We start from the raw sequence: 18,119 nt of genomic DNA, 5'->3' as shown, positions 1-18,119 counted from the left end.
TTCCACGAGAGAGGAAAAAGGAACACGACACCAGGGGAGGGTGTATATGCAGAGCCACCTTTTTTGTAGTAACCTCTAGTCATAACCATTTATTTGATCGGGAAATCACATTTTCAATTTACATTTAGGCAATTATCTTTGCAAACATAACAACTAGTAACTCGCTTTCTTTGTTTCCATAAACCATGAAAACTTTTATTTTCTGGAGTTGCATGCAGAGTCTCCCGTTGCCACCCCATACTTTGCTTCTACTGGCAAATACATTTTTCCAGATAACCTTTTTCTTCACTTTTTTAGCCTTTTTCCAGAAGACTGCATGTTTTCTTTATTATTATTATTCAAAGGGACAATCATATTTCTCCTATTCCTTTGCTATACTGGTGACTGTGTGGAATCAGCAAGCCTCAGTAAACTGCCAACAGCTGATATTTGTTTTCACAACCATGAGGTTTCAGTCATAAAATACTACTCTTCTCTATTATTCTACAGTTTAAAAGGTAAAATTATTGCTCTGTGGTATTTAACATAAAATGTGTTTATCTAACCTTCATTTATGTGGGCTGCAGACTTATTTTTTTATCCCTTCAGAACCTTGGCAGGAAGAGAAGCCACCAATAAAACGTGTACAGCTACAATATCCTGTTGTGGCTGTTCTTCCTTTCCCTTTTTTTTTTTTTCTCTTCTCAGAATTTGCAGTATACTCCAGCATTACACTCATTTGTTTTGGATCTTGAACCATGCAAGAAGAAAAGAATGTAGCCAGCTGTTGAGTTATGCCTGTGTTACAAGCACCTTACATCTACAGCAAATATCTCTGGAAGCTGGAGTTTGGAACATGTCTAATTTTAGGTGCCTAACTTCAGACACTAACTGAAAAAAAGTAACTTAAAAGTGACAACCACTCAGGACTTCCTGCAAGTCGAACATCTCACTGTCACTAAACTAAAATATCTGGAAATCATTAGTACTTTGCTGAAAACTTGCGCCCTGAATGAATTCCAGGGGCTTCTCCCTCTCTCCCACAAAAAAAAAAAAAAAAAAAGTTTCCTAGTTTTCAAACTTAGCAACCAAAACAAAACAAAACAAAAACTACAGGAAAAAAAACACAGCATGAGCAAGTGTCAATTGCTCAATAAGAAATGTAAACAGTTAAAAAAAAAAAAAAGAAGAGAAACTTGGATTTTGCTACAGATTAGGCTTCACTTACAATATACTACATTTAAGAAAAAAAAATATTTTATTTCCTTGCCTCATTATAAACATGCCACCTTTTTTATATACCCCCCCCCCCCCCAGAGGTCCATACTTCTATTTGTATATCATTCAGCAGACCTTTGGGCTCTAACACTGAAATTTTCCAAAGATAACTGCTATATCAGGAAGGAGAAAAGAAAACACACCCACTTTTGCATTAGTTAGTCACAGTATTAACACTTTTCCCCAGAAGTACTTTTGCCATGCTTATGAGTCAGCAATAGCAGAAATCTAACTTGGTTTCCCCTGCAAAGGAGACCAACCATTAGGCAACAGGAGTATGTCTCATTTTTTTTCCCTTTAGCACTTTGGAAGAAAGAAAAGAATGCCCTTATATTTTAATATTATTAAAGTGAGGCTCCTACTATGCAGTGACAAGCAACATAATGTCAAAAAAGAGGGAAAAAAAAAAAAGAAAAAACAAAAAGCACAGCAACAAATGTCCAAAAACTCCAAATCAGCTCTTCTCGATCTACACTACGAACATGAAAATAGGTGGGGGAAAGAAATTCAACAATCATTTAAGTTGCATAAATAATTATAAATTCCCCTTCAAACAAGCCCTTTACACATAAAGCCTAAAAAAAAATGCTTTGAAAGAACTAGTACAGTGCATGACCTGCACAGCTAGCTTGCAAACTTTATTTTAACCTCTTTCTATTACAGCATTTTTACTAGTAACATCTAGATACTTCAGAAGCACTTTGAGAAAGTATTTCAGGTTTTAATTATTTATTTATTTAAGCAAACTTAAGCTGTCTTAAAATACAGACAAAATTTTTCCCACTGCTGTATCACTTTCCCTGATGCTGGAAGGCACCTGAGCAACAGGTAGTACATACTTTGTACCAGACAAGGGAAAGGGGTCTCGGAGGGGGATGACCAGGGACAGGGGTCCCCACTGACTGCTTGACACCTCTCAAGGACACAGTTAGTAGTTGCACCTGCCAGCAAATAAACGAGGCCATTGGCTCCCCCAGCCAGCACGCAGAAATAGCCAAGGAGATTGCAAATAGCTGATCCCAGACGTGGGAAGCAGAGTCACACCTGCCATTTAGGGTCTTCCAAACCTGCCTGGTACATTGCCCTTATTAGCAGTTGTGCTCAAATACTGAAGCGTCAAAGAAAAAGAAAAAAGAGGAGGCAGAAATGGAATCAATTTCCTCCCAATAATTATTTGAGCCCTGAAATTCATCTAATTTAAAGCCTGACTCAACTCTATCCAAGCCAGAAAATCAGGGAGTCCAACTGAGATAGCTAGGCAATTCAGGTAATGGCACACGTAAAATGTATGGTTGATTAACTGTTAGATGACAGACTAAAGATCAGCATGTCAGAACCCTATCAAAGGATGAAGGAAGACTACACCAGACACCTGTTGCACCACATCAGAGAGAATGAGTGTGCAGATCACAAAACTCCCAAATACAGTGTAAGAGATCTGCGGCATGAACTGAGCAGACAGGAAATGCTCACCACGCGGATAAAATAACCTATTAAAATCAGAAGAGACATGTGAAGGGATACACAAGAGGAGAAAACATTGCAAAGCATGTAAGTGGACAGTGACTTAATATATAAGATGACAAGATAGCTGTAGGCTGGGCTCCCTGAACACAGGGCAATGGGCAGGTGAACCTTCCTGAGTGTCAACTACCTTCCCTACAGAGATCTGCTCCCTGTTTTAACAGCATGAAGAAACTCAAGAGATAAACTCAGTGTCGAGTCGAGCCCTGGGAGGGGAAGATGACTGCCAGAGCCACTCGCCTGTAATGAGAGCAGCCGTGCTCCGGGCTGCCAGCAGTGGCTCGGGATCCCAAAAGCATCAGCAACACCAGAGGCAGAGCTGCCAGAAGCTGGTTACTGCAGAGGGGACAAGCCCTGAAAGGAGCCAGCAAAATAATATGTACTTCCAAAAGCTTTCCCTTTTAAGCTGTTAAGTATTTCACTCTGGATACTCGTGTTTCTTCTATAAACATCCAAGTCCTCACTGGCTTTGGGCAAGTTCTTGGCCTTAGCAGCATCCTGTTGAAATGAGTTTCACAGCCCAGTTCTAGACTGTATGAAAAATCATTTGAATCACTGTTGAATCTGCAGCCTTCAGCATTATCCCATCTTCCTCTTCATGTGGACAAGCACTGGGAGACTGAAGGGAAGAAGCCCTATACTTCCTTTATACCGCTCACATATACTTTTACCATGATCCCCCTTAAAAGTCAGTTTTCTAAAGCAAAGAGCCCACTTCGTTTTTGCACGTTTAAGAAAAGAAGTCTAGCTTGTAATTTTTTCTCTTTTACCTTGTTCATGTTTTCATTCTGGTTTCATGGCAAAGAATACCCATAGTTATCCTTCAACTGACTGCTGCAACTGCAACCAGACAAAAACATGTATATGTCACCATTCTCCTTCTACTCTGGACCTCTCTTTGTTCCAATTTTATTTGCTGTTTAGCACGAGCAGACCCTCTCTAAAACTTTCTTTTTCCCAACTGCTGAGTCCATTTTCTTCTCTGCAATTGCAGGTTTGCAATCAGGGAGTAGTACCCTAGCAGAGAAGCAGCAGTACAGGTAACACTACGTTAAAGTTACATTCTCTGAATGAAAAACAAATAAGATCACTCTCATAGGACTCTATCATATCCCTCAACGTACCACAGTATTATGCCTACGCTTTCAACTTAGTGGTATAAAACAGACCAGAAAAAAAACACTACAAGAGTGTAGTGTTATTGTTGCTGTGGCAACCAGAGACCACAAATTCTTGCCTCAAGAGAATATGCATGAACACAAACACACACACAAAGGTACAAACAGCTGTGGGTGCTAGCAGTGCCTATAACTCACTGTGGATGTAAAACACCATGCCATCAAAAACGATGCAATTCAAAGAACAAGTCCTTTAACTTCCCAGTCACCGTATTCGAATCATTTGTCTGCACTGGTTTTTCCTTGTCTTCGAAACAGCATACTTTGAAAAACTTTCCCAGGAACACTGCAGCAGAAGAGGTATAAATGCAAGGTAACTTAAACTAAGAAACTGCAGTATTTGTGAGTGAGCGAAGTAATTCTAAAAATGTCTGTCCTGCAACCAGATAAATCATTGATCAGCTGGAATTTGTTGGTGAAAACGCTGCAAAGCTAAAGAGCCAGTGATTGAAACTACCTTCTCCCTGCACTCATGAGATAAACAAAGTCAACACCATACCATTCTTTAACACTCCCATACTCTGATAACAGGAAGAAAAAAACCTACTTTCACTAGTTGATAATGCCATTTAAGCTGGGTGTAAGAGTTAATAATTAAATCTCTTCATCTCAACAGTACTTGGAAAAAAAAGTTCAAAATAAAACTGGTATGTATGAGCATGAAAACAAGCATTGAAGTTATCTGAGAAATGTTGGGAGTGGGGGGTCCTCAAATGCCTTGTTTTTTTGCCTTGTCATCCTGCCTTCCCCATTCCTGCCCTATCTGCACAGCAGTGCTGAAAGCCACTTGAACAAGAAACCACACAGATGAAGAAATTGCTCAAGCTGACCTAGAACTGTTGTCACAAGACCAAGGCCTGTCAAAGGAGCAAGCAGTCACCCTGTGCATGAAAGCCAGCAGCTGAAGATGCTTTCTTGGCTTGAGATAGGTATTTATTTATTTATTCATTGTTCTGCATGTGATCCAAAAGACTGATCTAAAGGATCAGTCCTTTGGACTCATTTCCTTTCCCTTTTTTCCCTCCCAGAGGTCTCCAGCCTGACTCACTTGCTGAACTGGAAGGCTGCGGAATTTAATCTGATACTGAACCACAAATTTTGAAGTTGCGAGTCCACAGGATTGCCAGATTTTTGTCTAGGATTTATTAGTCAGATACATGCACTCAAGTGTATCTGCCCTTTGGACAAGTCATCTAGATAGGTAGCTCAAATGCTTCCAGGAGGCATCTGACTCACTGTGGTGTACAGTTCGTTCACACACAGCAGCCATAGGCAAAATCCCTGTCATCCAGCAACCCCATCACCCAGAAACACCCAGCAAGTGTTTAGAGTCCCCAGATACCATCTAAAAAAAAAAAAAATCCAGAAAGAGGCAGGTTATGAGGTTATGTACTAGAAACCATGGAGGAAGAATTGTTCTAACATTTAGTATTTGTTTTGTCTAGGACCAGGCAGTACTGCTATCAGCGGATCGACTACCTTTCCTTCTGGTTGTTGGGAGCATTATTCCTGCTGTTCAGAAAATACAGATGACAGAATGCTTCAAGCTGGTAAAGCTGTCTGGTTAATAGTTAACGGTTTGAGTTTGGCTTTAAAAATTATTTTTCTTTTGGATATTTTGTTAATAGAGGAATGATGGGAACAAACTATTCAGGAATTTTTAAATGTTTCAAAATAAATTTATCTGGTTCAGAAATACACTTAGAAGTTTTGTGTACTCATATTAAGATTATAGTTTTTTTACCTGAAAATTTCTTATCACGAGACAAGTGTGAAACACTAAAAATTGTTTCCCACCCAACTCCATTTAGGATGCAATATACTGTAAGCAGGCAAAGGAAGTTTAAAAAAAAATACAGCTGAAACTATGGTTTGTGTTTTTCTTTTTGCTTTGTACTCACCTATAGTTCTGCAAACCTGTTTAAAACACTTTAAGTCAGGAAAGAAAAAAAAAAAAAAAAGAACTGGTGAAAATGAACTTTTCCAATCGAGGCCGTAAGAAGGGAGAATGATCAAATCCCATCTTGCTCTGGGGAGGGACGAGCCAAAGGGTTTTGCCTCAGCCCTTTCTCTCCAAGTGCAGTTCTCCCTGCCTGCAGAGCTGCGACAGGGTGACCAAGCTGAACCCGATACAGAACGGGCTGGATTCCACCTTATCAAAGTAACCAAACGAGCCTGACCAGTGCTGTACTCTGAAGAAACCACCAAATTCATGTCAGAGGTGTTAGCTGTGCCTACGTTAGCAAGTAGCGTGGCCCAGAAAGAGCAGATCTGGAGAGCAAAGCAGGTAATGCCGAGGACCCCACGCTCAGGTTACTCAGTGTGCCAAGTGGGGACAGTCAGAAGATTCATTCCCAAATTGTTATATTAACTGCACATTAACATAAATGCTCCCACTATTAGTGGAGGATGGCGGAAATCTGTGCACCAGACTGTAACTCTAAGAGCAAGCCTGACTTTCTGGAAGCCCTCTGCAGATACTCTCACTAGACTACCTGAGGATCCAGAAGACTCTAAGTTTCGTACCCTCAAGGACACCCGCAACTACTAGGTGACATATGGGATTTTTTTTACTCTGAGAGAAACTAAGCCTACTGACCTCAGACCCTTTATTTGGTTTTAGACAAGTACAGGAGGTCAAATTCACCTCTGCACCAATGCCAAGCCTGGTGCCGCAGCCTCCCCTGCCCAAGGAGTACCAGCACCATTTGCAGCTTGGCAAGCCTCAAGAGCTGTCCGTTCTCACCTGTAACAGCAGCCAAGGAGCATCCAGGGCACTAAACACCATGCCAGGCCAGCCAACATGCAATAAATCCTAAGTATCAGGGGCTCCCCTGAAAGCACAGAGCCAGCTCTGTGCTCAGTGCCTAGACCCCAATGCTGGTGCCCAAGCTTCATCACTACTTTAAACTATCTCAGAATAGCTGCAGGGCACTGCTAAATCATTCCCAGTGTGATTAATGCACGGGGAAGGTTACAGGAAACTTTATGCAGCACTCTAATGCTTATTTTTCCAGGTCCTGTTTAACACAAATGAGAAGGAAAGTGCTTAAAAGGGGGAAAATTGCAAGCGACTGATTCCCATTGCACTCTTGTCCCTTGCCAAATGAAAAACTTACTAGGACAGACTTTTTTTTCAAGGAATGGAGGGATGTGGAAATATTTACACGCATAGTACCAAGACATCAGCCATGAGGTCAAAGACTCTGATGCCAAACTGAGGGAGAACATGTTGAAAAAGGCAATGCATGTTTCCAAGGCAGAGGAAAATGTGTATCGTTGCAATTGTTAATAATAACTGACCTGAACAAAAAGAAACACTTTGGAGACAGCCTTAATCCTTGGGAAGAGCTATGCCTCCACCTCAGGGCTGTCTCAGTAACATACAGCATCCCAGACCCTGCACAAGCAGAAGAATGGCTTTGCTCTACGTGCACAGAAAAGCTGTGCAGAACCACGAGCACTACGAACTGTGCCCTGCCGGGGACCCAAAACAGGGTCAGCAACACAGTGGCCCCATTCTTTAACAGATTGCTGTGTCCTTCAGGCCATTATAATAAAAAGCTAATGATTTCCTTTACAGGCTACAGTTTTTCAGAATCTGGGTACCAAAAAGCCAAAAAAATATAAAAATTAAAGCTGCTTTTGGCAGCATAACATCTCTTTGTAAATATGTATTAATACGTTGATTTCATATTCCATTTTTCCTTACTGTTTCTCAAATAACTGAGGGTTGCACAGCTTTATTTTTTCCAGCTGAGGGCATGTCAGGCAGGGAGGCAGTAAATCTGACAGCGCTGCCGCAATTCAAAACGAAAACATTGAATTTTCAATTGCAGAGTGACTGGCATTAGGGAATTAAAATAAAGCCGAGTTCATACCAAACCTGACCGGTTACTGCTGTCACCTTCAAGTAGCTTTTTTCAGATAAAAATTAGGCATTAACTCCACTTTTCTTTTCAGTGAACTTCTATCTTCAGTTATCTTGCCTCGATCTGTAACAAATTGTTTTTTTTTTCCCCATCAGCACTATATCTTCTAATGCTTATGTTGAAGACAGGTAAAGAAACCATCAGGTTCCTGCCTAAGTCTGTCGAGTTCCTAGACAGCTAAATCTTTATTTCTCTTTTTTGACCCCAAAAAATAAATTAGAAAATTTATGCAAATCAGCTGAGGACTAATAAGTCTTCTGACGAGCTAAAACCAGGAAATGGGGAAGCAACACTGGAGTGAGAGCAAAACAGTAAGTTGAAAAACTGTTACATTTAACAACCCCCCAATTTTGAGATCAGAATTTGTGTTGATGTTTGATAAAGAAAAAAAACAGCGCAAATTTATCAACAACAACAACACCACCACAGTTCACGAGCATGCTTTGAGCTATTTGAACTGAAGGGAGGGCAGGAACTCTTCTCTAATACTTCAGCTACTACAGGGCTCAGATGCATGCCCTTCAGTCCCTCACAGAGTTGGTGGTTGATTCAAACTGTTGCCAAAACATGAATATGCAGGTCAGCTGCAGTGAAAGGATTAAAAGATAAGGTGCACAGCTAGCAGCCAAAGCATCCCGTGTTAGGTTTAAATACATATTTTTCCCCTCGGGGGCAATGCGGCAGGGCTCATCAATGAAAACCCTCCAGTTAAAAACCGTCCAATATAAACACGAGAAGAGGCTCATACACCGTTTTTTGAGGGATGCTCCTTGAACACGACGCATGTCCTTGAAAGTCAACAAACGTGGTACTGTCAGAGGCAGGTCAGGGTCAGGCCTGCTAAACAACACGGTTTGTTGTGGGGCAGCTGCTGTATGGCACCTGGGCAGCTGCTTCCAAAGCAACCCAGGGCACCAAGGGAGCTGTACTGCAAAATGACCCTGCCAAGTGAAACTTCTTTCAATCAAATGTTTTAACCCCTCGAACCTGACCATCCTACTTCTAGAGATGCCCAGAGCTGAAGAAGGCATGGTAGAAATGCCGTACGGATAAATGATGCCATTAAACATACTTTTAATATACCTCTAGATTGTGTACTTATTTCTTCGCCGTATTTATATACAAATGCATTTTGCTTACAGAAATTACACTATTAAAAGTTTAATCCTAAAGTTACCACATCTCACTGATTTGTGCTAGAGGAAGATGTCCTAAAAGTCAGTGATTTAGGGTACATATGACCAAAAAAAAGAAAAAATATATATTTTGCCAAACGTTACCGTATAAGCCTACTGGAGGGGATGGTGCTCCAGAATTAGTGATTTGTAGCATGTGTGACAAGAAAAACAAACAATCAAAACACCCCCCCTCTTTTTCCAAATGCTGCCAGAGGTGTGTCATTGACCTAGCCAGATATTTTTAGAACACAAGTCAGCTAAACTTCAAAGTCTGCTTTCCTGGGATATGAGGATGAATTGAACACAACGAGTCTTTTCATCCTCTTTCAAGCTCATTAATCTTGTTACCGAATATAGCTCTTCCTTAAAAAAAATGATATTTCAATGTTAAATTCAAAGATAAATCATCCATTAAAGAACCATGTAAATACACTCTGCGACTTTGGGGCTATTTTAGCATCTAAAGCAGAAAACATTGCTATGTTCTCATGCGATACACTATCTAGTAAATAAAACATGAACAGTCTGCCAGGTACATCGTGCAGCTAGGAATTACACCCTCTGGCTTTTAAACCTATGTCACAGTTGGTAAAATAAATTAAAAAAACAATGTGAAAAATGATGTTCTCAGGTTCACCCCTGCTTCCTATGGTTAGTGACACACTGGCTGCTTACTTGATGACAAAACATTTTCCACCTACCACGGCTGTAGCTTTTCTGACCTCGGCAATGAAAGGCTAACAATCACTACTTTCATTTGCCTGACCTTCAGCTCAACACTTTTTCTGATTTTTCTCTTAGGCTGGAACCTCTCTCAGAGCACAGACCTCACGGGAAGAGGCCTGTGCAGAAGTGACAAGCCCTCTGTGTCGAGGCGGCCACGTCCAGCTTTCCCACAACTCCATGCTCCCTCCGCCTGCACACCTCGCACCGTGCTCTCCCGTTTTCGGGGGAGCAGGGACAAGAAAACCCAGCAGGCACGCACCCACTGCCTGCCATCAGCAACTGGCTCAAACAGTCCCGGGGGCCTGGGACAGGCAGGGTGCACAACCAGATGCAGCAGTGCATCCTCCGGCCGGGAGAAGCGTGGGGAGGGTTTTCCCACCGCCAGCATCATCTTCCTACCAGGGTGCTGAAAGCTTCGAAGGAAAAGCTGCAGGCCATCCAGTGGCACGGCTCGGTGACCCAGCCAGCCCAATCTGTGTGTGCTCCACGCTGCTGCAAACAAGCTGGAGCAGCAAATGCACACTGCTCAGGGCCCCTTCCCCCTTTTCCTACTCACCAGTCATGGCGCACAGCACCTCGAACGGGAGGTGATCACCTTTCCTGCCCCTTCTCCTGAACATCAGTATTAGCTGATAGATAATTATAAGCCTTTATCACTTAAAAATTTTAGTGTTGAGCCACAGATCTCTTTTTCACAGCAAAAACTGCTATTAAAAAAATAAAATGAAAAATTAGCGTGTTTGGGGCTTTAATCTATGAAATGCTGTATTTCTTGCCCAACTTTAAAAACAAATAGTAGCAAAAAATGGCATGTAGCACCGGCCGCTCTGAACAGAAGAGAAAGCAAGTAAGTCCCAATCTTCTGCTGACTTCTAGCAAGCTGTTCCTGCTGCCTGGGTTTCTCGGAGCACAGCTCTGTCTCCTCGCAGCTTGGTGGAGACTTGTCCTGGCCAGCACAAACTTCCAGAGCGAACTTCCTCGTCGCTGGAAGAATGCAGGAAAAAGGCAGCAGGTGCATGCAGGCTTGAAACAACAAAAGGAGGTGTGCGTGTGTGTGTGTGTGTGCAGGGTGTGGAGAAATCAGCATTTTCTGCTGGAGGTCAGCGTAACCGGGAGGCTGTAAGCAACCAGGCAACGCCGCTGCCCGGAGTGCATTACGCCGGGAAGGGCTTTGTGCAGCTCGCTCTGCTGGGAGGCTGCTTTCCACGTTTCTCCGGACGGGCGCTTCGCATTGCGCTGGCAGGGTGCTGGAGGAGCTGTGCCCGTGCCCGTGCTCTCTCCCCGGTGCGCCACCCGCCACGGCACGGCCCGGAACCGTGCAGGCTGAGCAACCGGAGGCGCTACAAATCCTCCGCTGCTGCGACCTGCAGCATCCTCAGCACCAGGGGCTTCTGTCAGGGCGCTGCCGGAAAAACAACGGCTTCCCACCCAGGCAGCCGGCAAAGCGAGCCACCAGCGCCTCCAGCTCGCCCCGGGGGGCTGCACAGCCCTGAATTTAGCCCAGTCCAGCCGAGCCCAACTCGGCTCATCCCGGCTCCCGACCCGGTCCCCCCGGGGGGCTGCAGCTCACCTGGTCCAGCGGGATGCCCAGCAGCGCGCTCAGCGGGTGCAGCAGCGTGGAGCCGGTGGTGCGGTGCGGGGCTGCGGGCACCTCGGCCATGCTGCATCCCCGCCGGGACACCTCCGCTCCGCACCCGGCACCCAGCACCCAGGACCCAGCACCCAACGCCCAGCAGCCGGCACCCAACGCCCAGCGCTGCCGCCGGGCCGCGGGGGGGCGCACGGCAGGGCGGGGACAACGGGCCGGGGAGGGGCTCCCGGCCGTGCTCGTGCTCGTGCCCGTGTCCGTGCTCGTGCCCGTGCCCGTGCCCTGGGCTCAGCTCCCCTGCATCCTGGCTCTGCCAGCCGAGCATCCCCAGCCGGGCGTCCCTTGCCCCACGCCGGTGCCGCCGGAGGTTGTAAGGGAGGATTACCGAGCGCCCAGCGTTTTTGGAAACCCAGATGCAGTGACTTTTTTCCCGATAGGGGAAAAATGAGAAAGGAGTGGGGGTTTTAACTGGTGCGATTAGCTTGCGAGTGAGATATGGTTATAAAGGTGCCCTTTTTTTCTGCCCCAATCGCCTATCTGCAGGAGTGTTGGTGCACCTTCCACTGACAATGCAATATTGTGTCGCAGGGAGAGCTTTCTGTTCAGCTGTGCTGCTGACGTGTTTAGGGCCTGAAGTGCCCCAAGAGTCGTTTGCAGGCTCAGCACCAGGCTCTTTCAGAGGCCATCGTTTTCTCCAAATAATTGTCGGCAAGCCCTACTAAAAGTGCCCTGCTTGTACTGTGCAAGTGAGTGCTGGGCTGGAAAATCCAGGCAAAAACCATTCTGTAGGGAAGTTTTACAGGAGTGACATTCCCTATTGCTCAAGTGGTGCCAGTTTGTGCACATGCATATAAACATACATATGTACATACCTGCACACACATGCTCAAAGCAGGACAAGAGAGCCATTTGGAAGGACTGGGTAGCCATGTGTAAGACTGCCTAACATTTTGCAGTAGAAGTCCCTCTTTCCAGCGTAAAATTTGCCAGCCTGAAAACGTCTGGATGGAACTTTCCATGGGCCGTGTCTGCCACAAAGGGATCGCTTGTTGAACTTTGGCTAAAATCGTTAACCTGATTTTGGGAACAGAATAAAAGTGATTTATTACACACACTACTCTGGGGCAATGACTTCAAGTTTAGGTATGGTAGTTGTCCTGGAAGCAAGGAAGTGCCTTTCTCTGGCCTTGTGAGACTACTCAGCAGTGACCAGCTGAGAGAGTTCTGGGGAAAAATACGCACATCATGTATGTGGAGAACTGGGAGATCAGTGTATAGCTTCTCTGAAGGCCTAAAGCATTCTTCAGTTCCTCCGTGTGAGCAGGTTCCCTGTCTGCCTGCCCCTAGAGGAGCAGAGCGGGATACTGCAGGGCTCCAAGCGCAGGAACTGAGGAGTGTGTGCCTGCCTCTCACGGGCAGTACTCGGCCACCTCGGGGGGTGTGGAGCGGAGACAGAAGCAGCTGGAAGGAGAAATGGATAGGTAGAGAAAGCCAGAAGCGAAAGCACCAGAATAAGAAAGGCGGCAGTTCCAGCTAAGTCCAAGTGAGAGCACGCTCCTGTCTCAGCAAAGACACATTTATGATACACTGTGCTTAGACTAGAAAGCTCTCCTACACCCAAAGAAGCTTGAATGGGTCCAGCTGAAGTATCTTTGCACCACTGCCATATATTTGTTATAAACTAATTTGCACATGGGAATTGTATGTCACTGTCCGTCACCCCCTCTCTGCTGGCAGGACCACCAGATGTGAAATAGCCGTGACCAGTCAGCCCAGAAGGTTGGTTAGGTCTCTTGTCGCTAACGGGGACAACTGTGGGTGCTTGGGCAAGGCGTACAAGAAACATGCCAAACACAGAGCAATCCTCTCGCATTGTACTCTCACAGCTCCTCGCCATCAGATGCCCAAGTTGGAAATTTCATCTGGTGTATCATGTTTAATAGCCGCTGGTGGGCCTACGTTACATGCCTAATATTTTTTTTGAATTCAGCCATATCTGTGGCCTCCACAGTATCCTGTGAGTTCTGCTATTTAATTATGTGCTGCATGAAAAAGTACTTCCTTGTGTTTGTTTTAAAACAGCTGCCTTGTAATTTCATTGGGTGCTGTAGTGTCCTTGTGCTGTGAGAAGTAAGTGAATAATCACTGCTTAATCACCTCCCCTGTGCTATTCATATCTTTATGTATCATCAGTTGTCTATTTAATCTCTCATTATATGGACCTTACTGATCTCTTTGTTCTTCCTTTCCAAGCTTTTCTGCATCTATTTTTGAAATGGAGAGACTACAGATGTATGTAGTAACATAGTATTTTGTTCTATATTCCTTTACTAAGAATTCCCAACATCATCCCCAATGACTTCAAAGTCTATTTTCTTAAAAGTAGTTTAAAGCCCAACATGTGTATGTATAATCAAGAGTTGTTTTTTTCCTATTTAGATTTATCAATATTAAATTTTAACAGTCCTTAAATTGTCCCGCAATACAACATTGTGAAATCTGTTGCAACTCTATAATCAAGCTTTGATTATCCTGAATTATTTCATATCCTTGCTAAGTCTGTCATCTCATCTCCTTTTCCAAAACCTTATTAATGTGTTCAACAGGACAGATTCCTTTGTATTAATTCCCAACTTGACATTTAATTTCTCACCCTTTGTTTATTACCTGTCAAACAGCTGGAAATCCATGAAGGGATAGTTCCTACTATTCTGTGATTATTTAATTGTTGTGGGTGAAAAACCTTACCCCAAAGCTCTGAAAGTACAAATATACTTTCCTGACAGGATCACCCTTCACATATTCTTCGGAGAACACTAACAGGTTTGTGATGTGTAACTTCTTTACAGTGGCTGTATTTTCCCCATTACATCATATTTACCTGGGTGCCTACTCATTTCATCCTTTGTTCTACAGTTTGCATGGGGGAGTGAGGAGTGCCGCTCTGTGATTCTCTGACCCTGCCTGACTGATACAGTGAATTTGACTTTTCAGTGGAAGATTTTCTCTTATGCCTTAACAGGAAAAGACAATTCGCTGGAGAATGTAGAGAAGTTGCAAGGACAGCCATTTAACAGGGAAGGCGGGATGAAGGTTGCCAGCATAGCAGGCAAGCACAGAGTAGTGACACTGTGAGACACCTAGAACAACCTCATCAGTAGAAATGTTAGTCCGCCACTAAAATCCCTTCTATCTTCTCACAGCCGTTTTAAACTTTAGCCTTGCAAACAGTAAGTTGGGACAATATGGACAAATTTGGAAGTGTGTGGTGGTGGGGAGAAACCAAGAGTTTGATTCCACAGTTAAGGAAGTTGTAATGTGAAAGTGCCCATAAGGTATCTTCTGGAAATTAAACTCATCCAGAAATTACTCCTGTGATCCTTTTGCATCAGCACGAAGGGAAATTGTTTTGTTTTCAAATCCTGATTCCTTTTGACAAGTCGGAATCTCAGGCAAAGGGGCTGTGGTGGCCAGTGGATGAACCACAGGTCTAGATGATAAGCGATGCTGCATGAAACAAAGCTGAGCACCTGAGAGAGGAAGGGATTGTTGTTTGTTTTTCTTGGTAACGTCAATACATGCACATGGCTGTGAAGTCGTAGCACTGATGGCTTTCGGCATTACCAAAAGAGAATGTTATCTGTACATTTATCCTCCTTCAGAGATGGTGGAATGATTACTTTTATTATTTTCAGATAATAGTGAATTGGAATCAGGATCTACTGATACAAAATTAAAGAAAGCAATGAACAGAGATTTACACTTACTTAGTAATTTGTGACTGACTCTACCAACATGAGGCCCTCTGTGTCTACACTCAATAATTTTTAAAGATAATTTTGCAGGCTCATTTCTTTTCCTGCTGCTGAAAGGGATCCTTTGACCTTTAATAAAGCCAGTGGTCACAAGGCAAGCAGACATAAATCTAGAAAGATTCTTTTTTTCCGTTTACTACTTACTTGAAAAGGAGATGGTTTTTATTAGTTTATATCACATTTTTTTGTGAACTCTACTACAGTTTATTCAGGAGCAATTTGAGATGTAACAGAGTCTATTCGTAATACAGCTTGAAACTAAAAACCTGGAAGGACATTTTGTGATTTGCAGAATAAGAAGCTGCAAAAGTTAAGTAAGAATTACTTATGACTAATATGAAAAAGGAAAGGGTTCATGGAAATACTTCAGGTTCCAGGCAGTAACTGTTGGAAAAATGCTGATTTCTGTTCGAATACATTTAGGGAAATCAAGAGAAGAATTTTATAATGAAAATAGATGATGTTTAGAGCTACTGAAATAATGTTTTCTTTAAAAAAATATTTTTTCTCCTAAAAAAATTATGGTAGTATTCTTAAGAAAATGCTTCAATACACTCACACAAAGGCAAATCTTAGTGCATGAAAGTTTTTGATATTAGCAGTCCTTCAAAATTCCAGTTGTAAATTTATAAGGAACCATCAGCATATCCAGCAGAACTCTTTTTACCTGTATCAAATGAAAACAGAACACAAAGTTAATTTAATATAGCCTGACTTTTCAGCTTCTTTGCCTTGTACTTTCACAGATAACTTTTTTTTTTTTCTCTAGTAATCATCTCAGTAGAGATGATCATTCACAGCAGAAGTAGCGGAGTTTGTTCTCTTCTACCATCTAGAGGGGAAACTGTACAACATGTAGAAAAATTATTTTAGTTTTGCCAAAAAGTTAGAGAGAGAAATAGTTCCAATTCCTTATACTATTTTTATTTAGGAAAAAAAAAAAAGAGAGAGAGAGAAAGAGAGAGAGAGAGAATTGCTGATAGTGTTTCCGTAAGGGTTAGGCAATTTACAGTGTCAATCAATATCTGTTTGTTTTTGTTTTTAATATTGTTTTCCCTGGGTCTTTTCTGCACCAGAACTAATAGGTGAAAAAAAAAAAAAAAAAAGATGTTGAAACCAGTCAGGACTCACTGTTGGCAGAAAGTTATTATGGTGTTTTTAAATCTGTAGGCATTACTCTATAATTTCTTTTAAAGAGAAATTAAACTTCTATAAGCAATCAAGCCCTTTCACTTATAGTTACAAATCTTATGGAAAAGATTAAATAACATTGAAGAAAACATTCAGTACTGGTGTGTGGATTTAGAGAGCCAAAATCTACAAAGTTTTTTTGTCCAGTAATGCTGTCAAATAACACTGTTAGCTAAAACGATTGCTCCACAACGTGTATTGCCTGAATTAGAGAGCTAGCAACACGAGTGTTAAGTGAAGGCTTTGTCCTACAGTACACTGTTAAAGATCTGTAATTGTTTGCGTTACTGTTCTAGTTGTGGATAGTCATAACCTTTTCAAATAAAGTCCAAAGGGGGAAAATAAAAAAAGATAAGTATGATTTGAAGCTGATGAGTGTAATTTAAGTTGAGCAATATATTAATTATGCAACTACAAGAATTTCTGGATTGTAAACATTTTCTAATCTGTTTGATAGAAATTGCCTTTTTCTGTTTTAAATTGGTTCTTCATAATTCTGTTTGAGTGAATACCTGTAGCAGTCTAAATCAACACATGCTCAGATAAAATCTTATACAGGCTCTCATTATCCCATTTTGATTGCTGAAATATTTTTTTTTTCTGCAGCTTTGGCAAATTTACCTTTGTCTGATCAGAATGCTCCCACGACAAATATTTCCTGCACTCACCACTTTGAACTTCATTCCCATTTTTGTGTATTTTCTTTTGCTCCATCTTGTTTCATTCTTCTTTTTCTAGGTTCTGCATTGTCTATCCATCTATCCTAAGATAAGCATTGGCTCTTATATTAGATTTTCAAACAAGCACTCCTGGGGTTTCTTCTGAACTTGCCCTTTGATAATGAGGAGTTGACCCTAATAAGCATTCAAGATTAATATACTATCTTCTTTTTAATTAGTTCTTAAAACTTATTTTTTCTCATTGTTTCAAGGGGGGAAATAAGCTTTTCTACTGGAAGCTTGTCAACAGAGTTGTTACGCTGGGATCACAGCGTATTCACTGATTAGTGCTGTCTTATTGTTTCCTTGGCCTCTTATGCCAGCTGGTCTGTATCCAGCTTTGAATCCTGCCTCCTACTTAGATCATTAGCCCTTTCAGACAAGGATGCCTGCATTATTCTTTACTTGTGTAACATCCAGCAAAATGGGGTCTTCCTCCATGAATCAAGGCGGTAGGCCCAATGATAATAACTATAATAAATGTTTGACTGCTGTGAGTATTATTATGACTGTAATGTTTATATGCATGGGGGAAAGGAATGAATTCAATGCCCAAAAAGGTCCACCAGAAAGAACACGACCCAATTAACAGAGAGACCTTTAAGTGTATTCTCATCATTGGCAAAGGCAGGACCCCTGCTGGCTGATCTGTAAAACATTGATGATGTTTGTTTTAACAGGAGCCGCTTAACCGACCCTCCCGTGTGGATCAATTCACGTCACTGCCTCAAGCCAGTATCATCAAAGAAACGTTGTGAATACTACAAGAAAGAAAAACCGAGACCTTCGACTTCAAAGTCTACTGTCAATCACATGCATCAGCATGCATCTGATAGACTTACCATGGATGTTGGCACACCTTTTGGCTGTCGCCTAAACATGAGGTTACTTCTGTAGGAAAAAGGATACCTGGTTCAGGAAAACAATTTAGATGACGTTGAGCAGCCTTCTTAAGCAGTACTATGCTCAAGAGTACTATGCCTATAGTAATAAGTGGCTGTATCTAAGCAC

General features: G+C 42.4%; 1 protein-coding gene across 3 annotated transcripts in view; it reads right to left on the bottom strand.

Annotated features, from left to right (window-relative positions):
• The window catches only part of MBOAT1 (membrane bound O-acyltransferase domain containing 1), a 55,284-nt gene extending 43,709 nt beyond the window's left edge, over positions 1-11,575 (bottom strand). For all 3 annotated transcript variants that reach the window (XR_004779132.2, XM_035549663.2, XM_035549664.2), the window contains exon 1: positions 11,366-11,575. Coding sequence is in view for 2 of the 3 variants with exons in the window: in XM_035549663.2 (XP_035405556.1) it covers positions 11,366-11,455 (90 nt within the window). In the remaining variant the exon portion in view is untranslated. The remainder of the gene's footprint in view (positions 1-11,365) is intronic.
• Positions 11,576-18,119: the final 6,544 nt, after the last annotated feature.

Source organism: Cygnus atratus, chromosome 2 (assembly GCF_013377495.2).
Source record: "Cygnus atratus isolate AKBS03 ecotype Queensland, Australia chromosome 2, CAtr_DNAZoo_HiC_assembly, whole genome shotgun sequence".
Classification (NCBI taxonomy): domain Eukaryota; kingdom Metazoa; phylum Chordata; class Aves; order Anseriformes; family Anatidae; genus Cygnus; species Cygnus atratus.
Note: the sequence above shows the minus strand (reverse complement) of the source record. Positions and strands in the feature narration are given on the sequence as shown.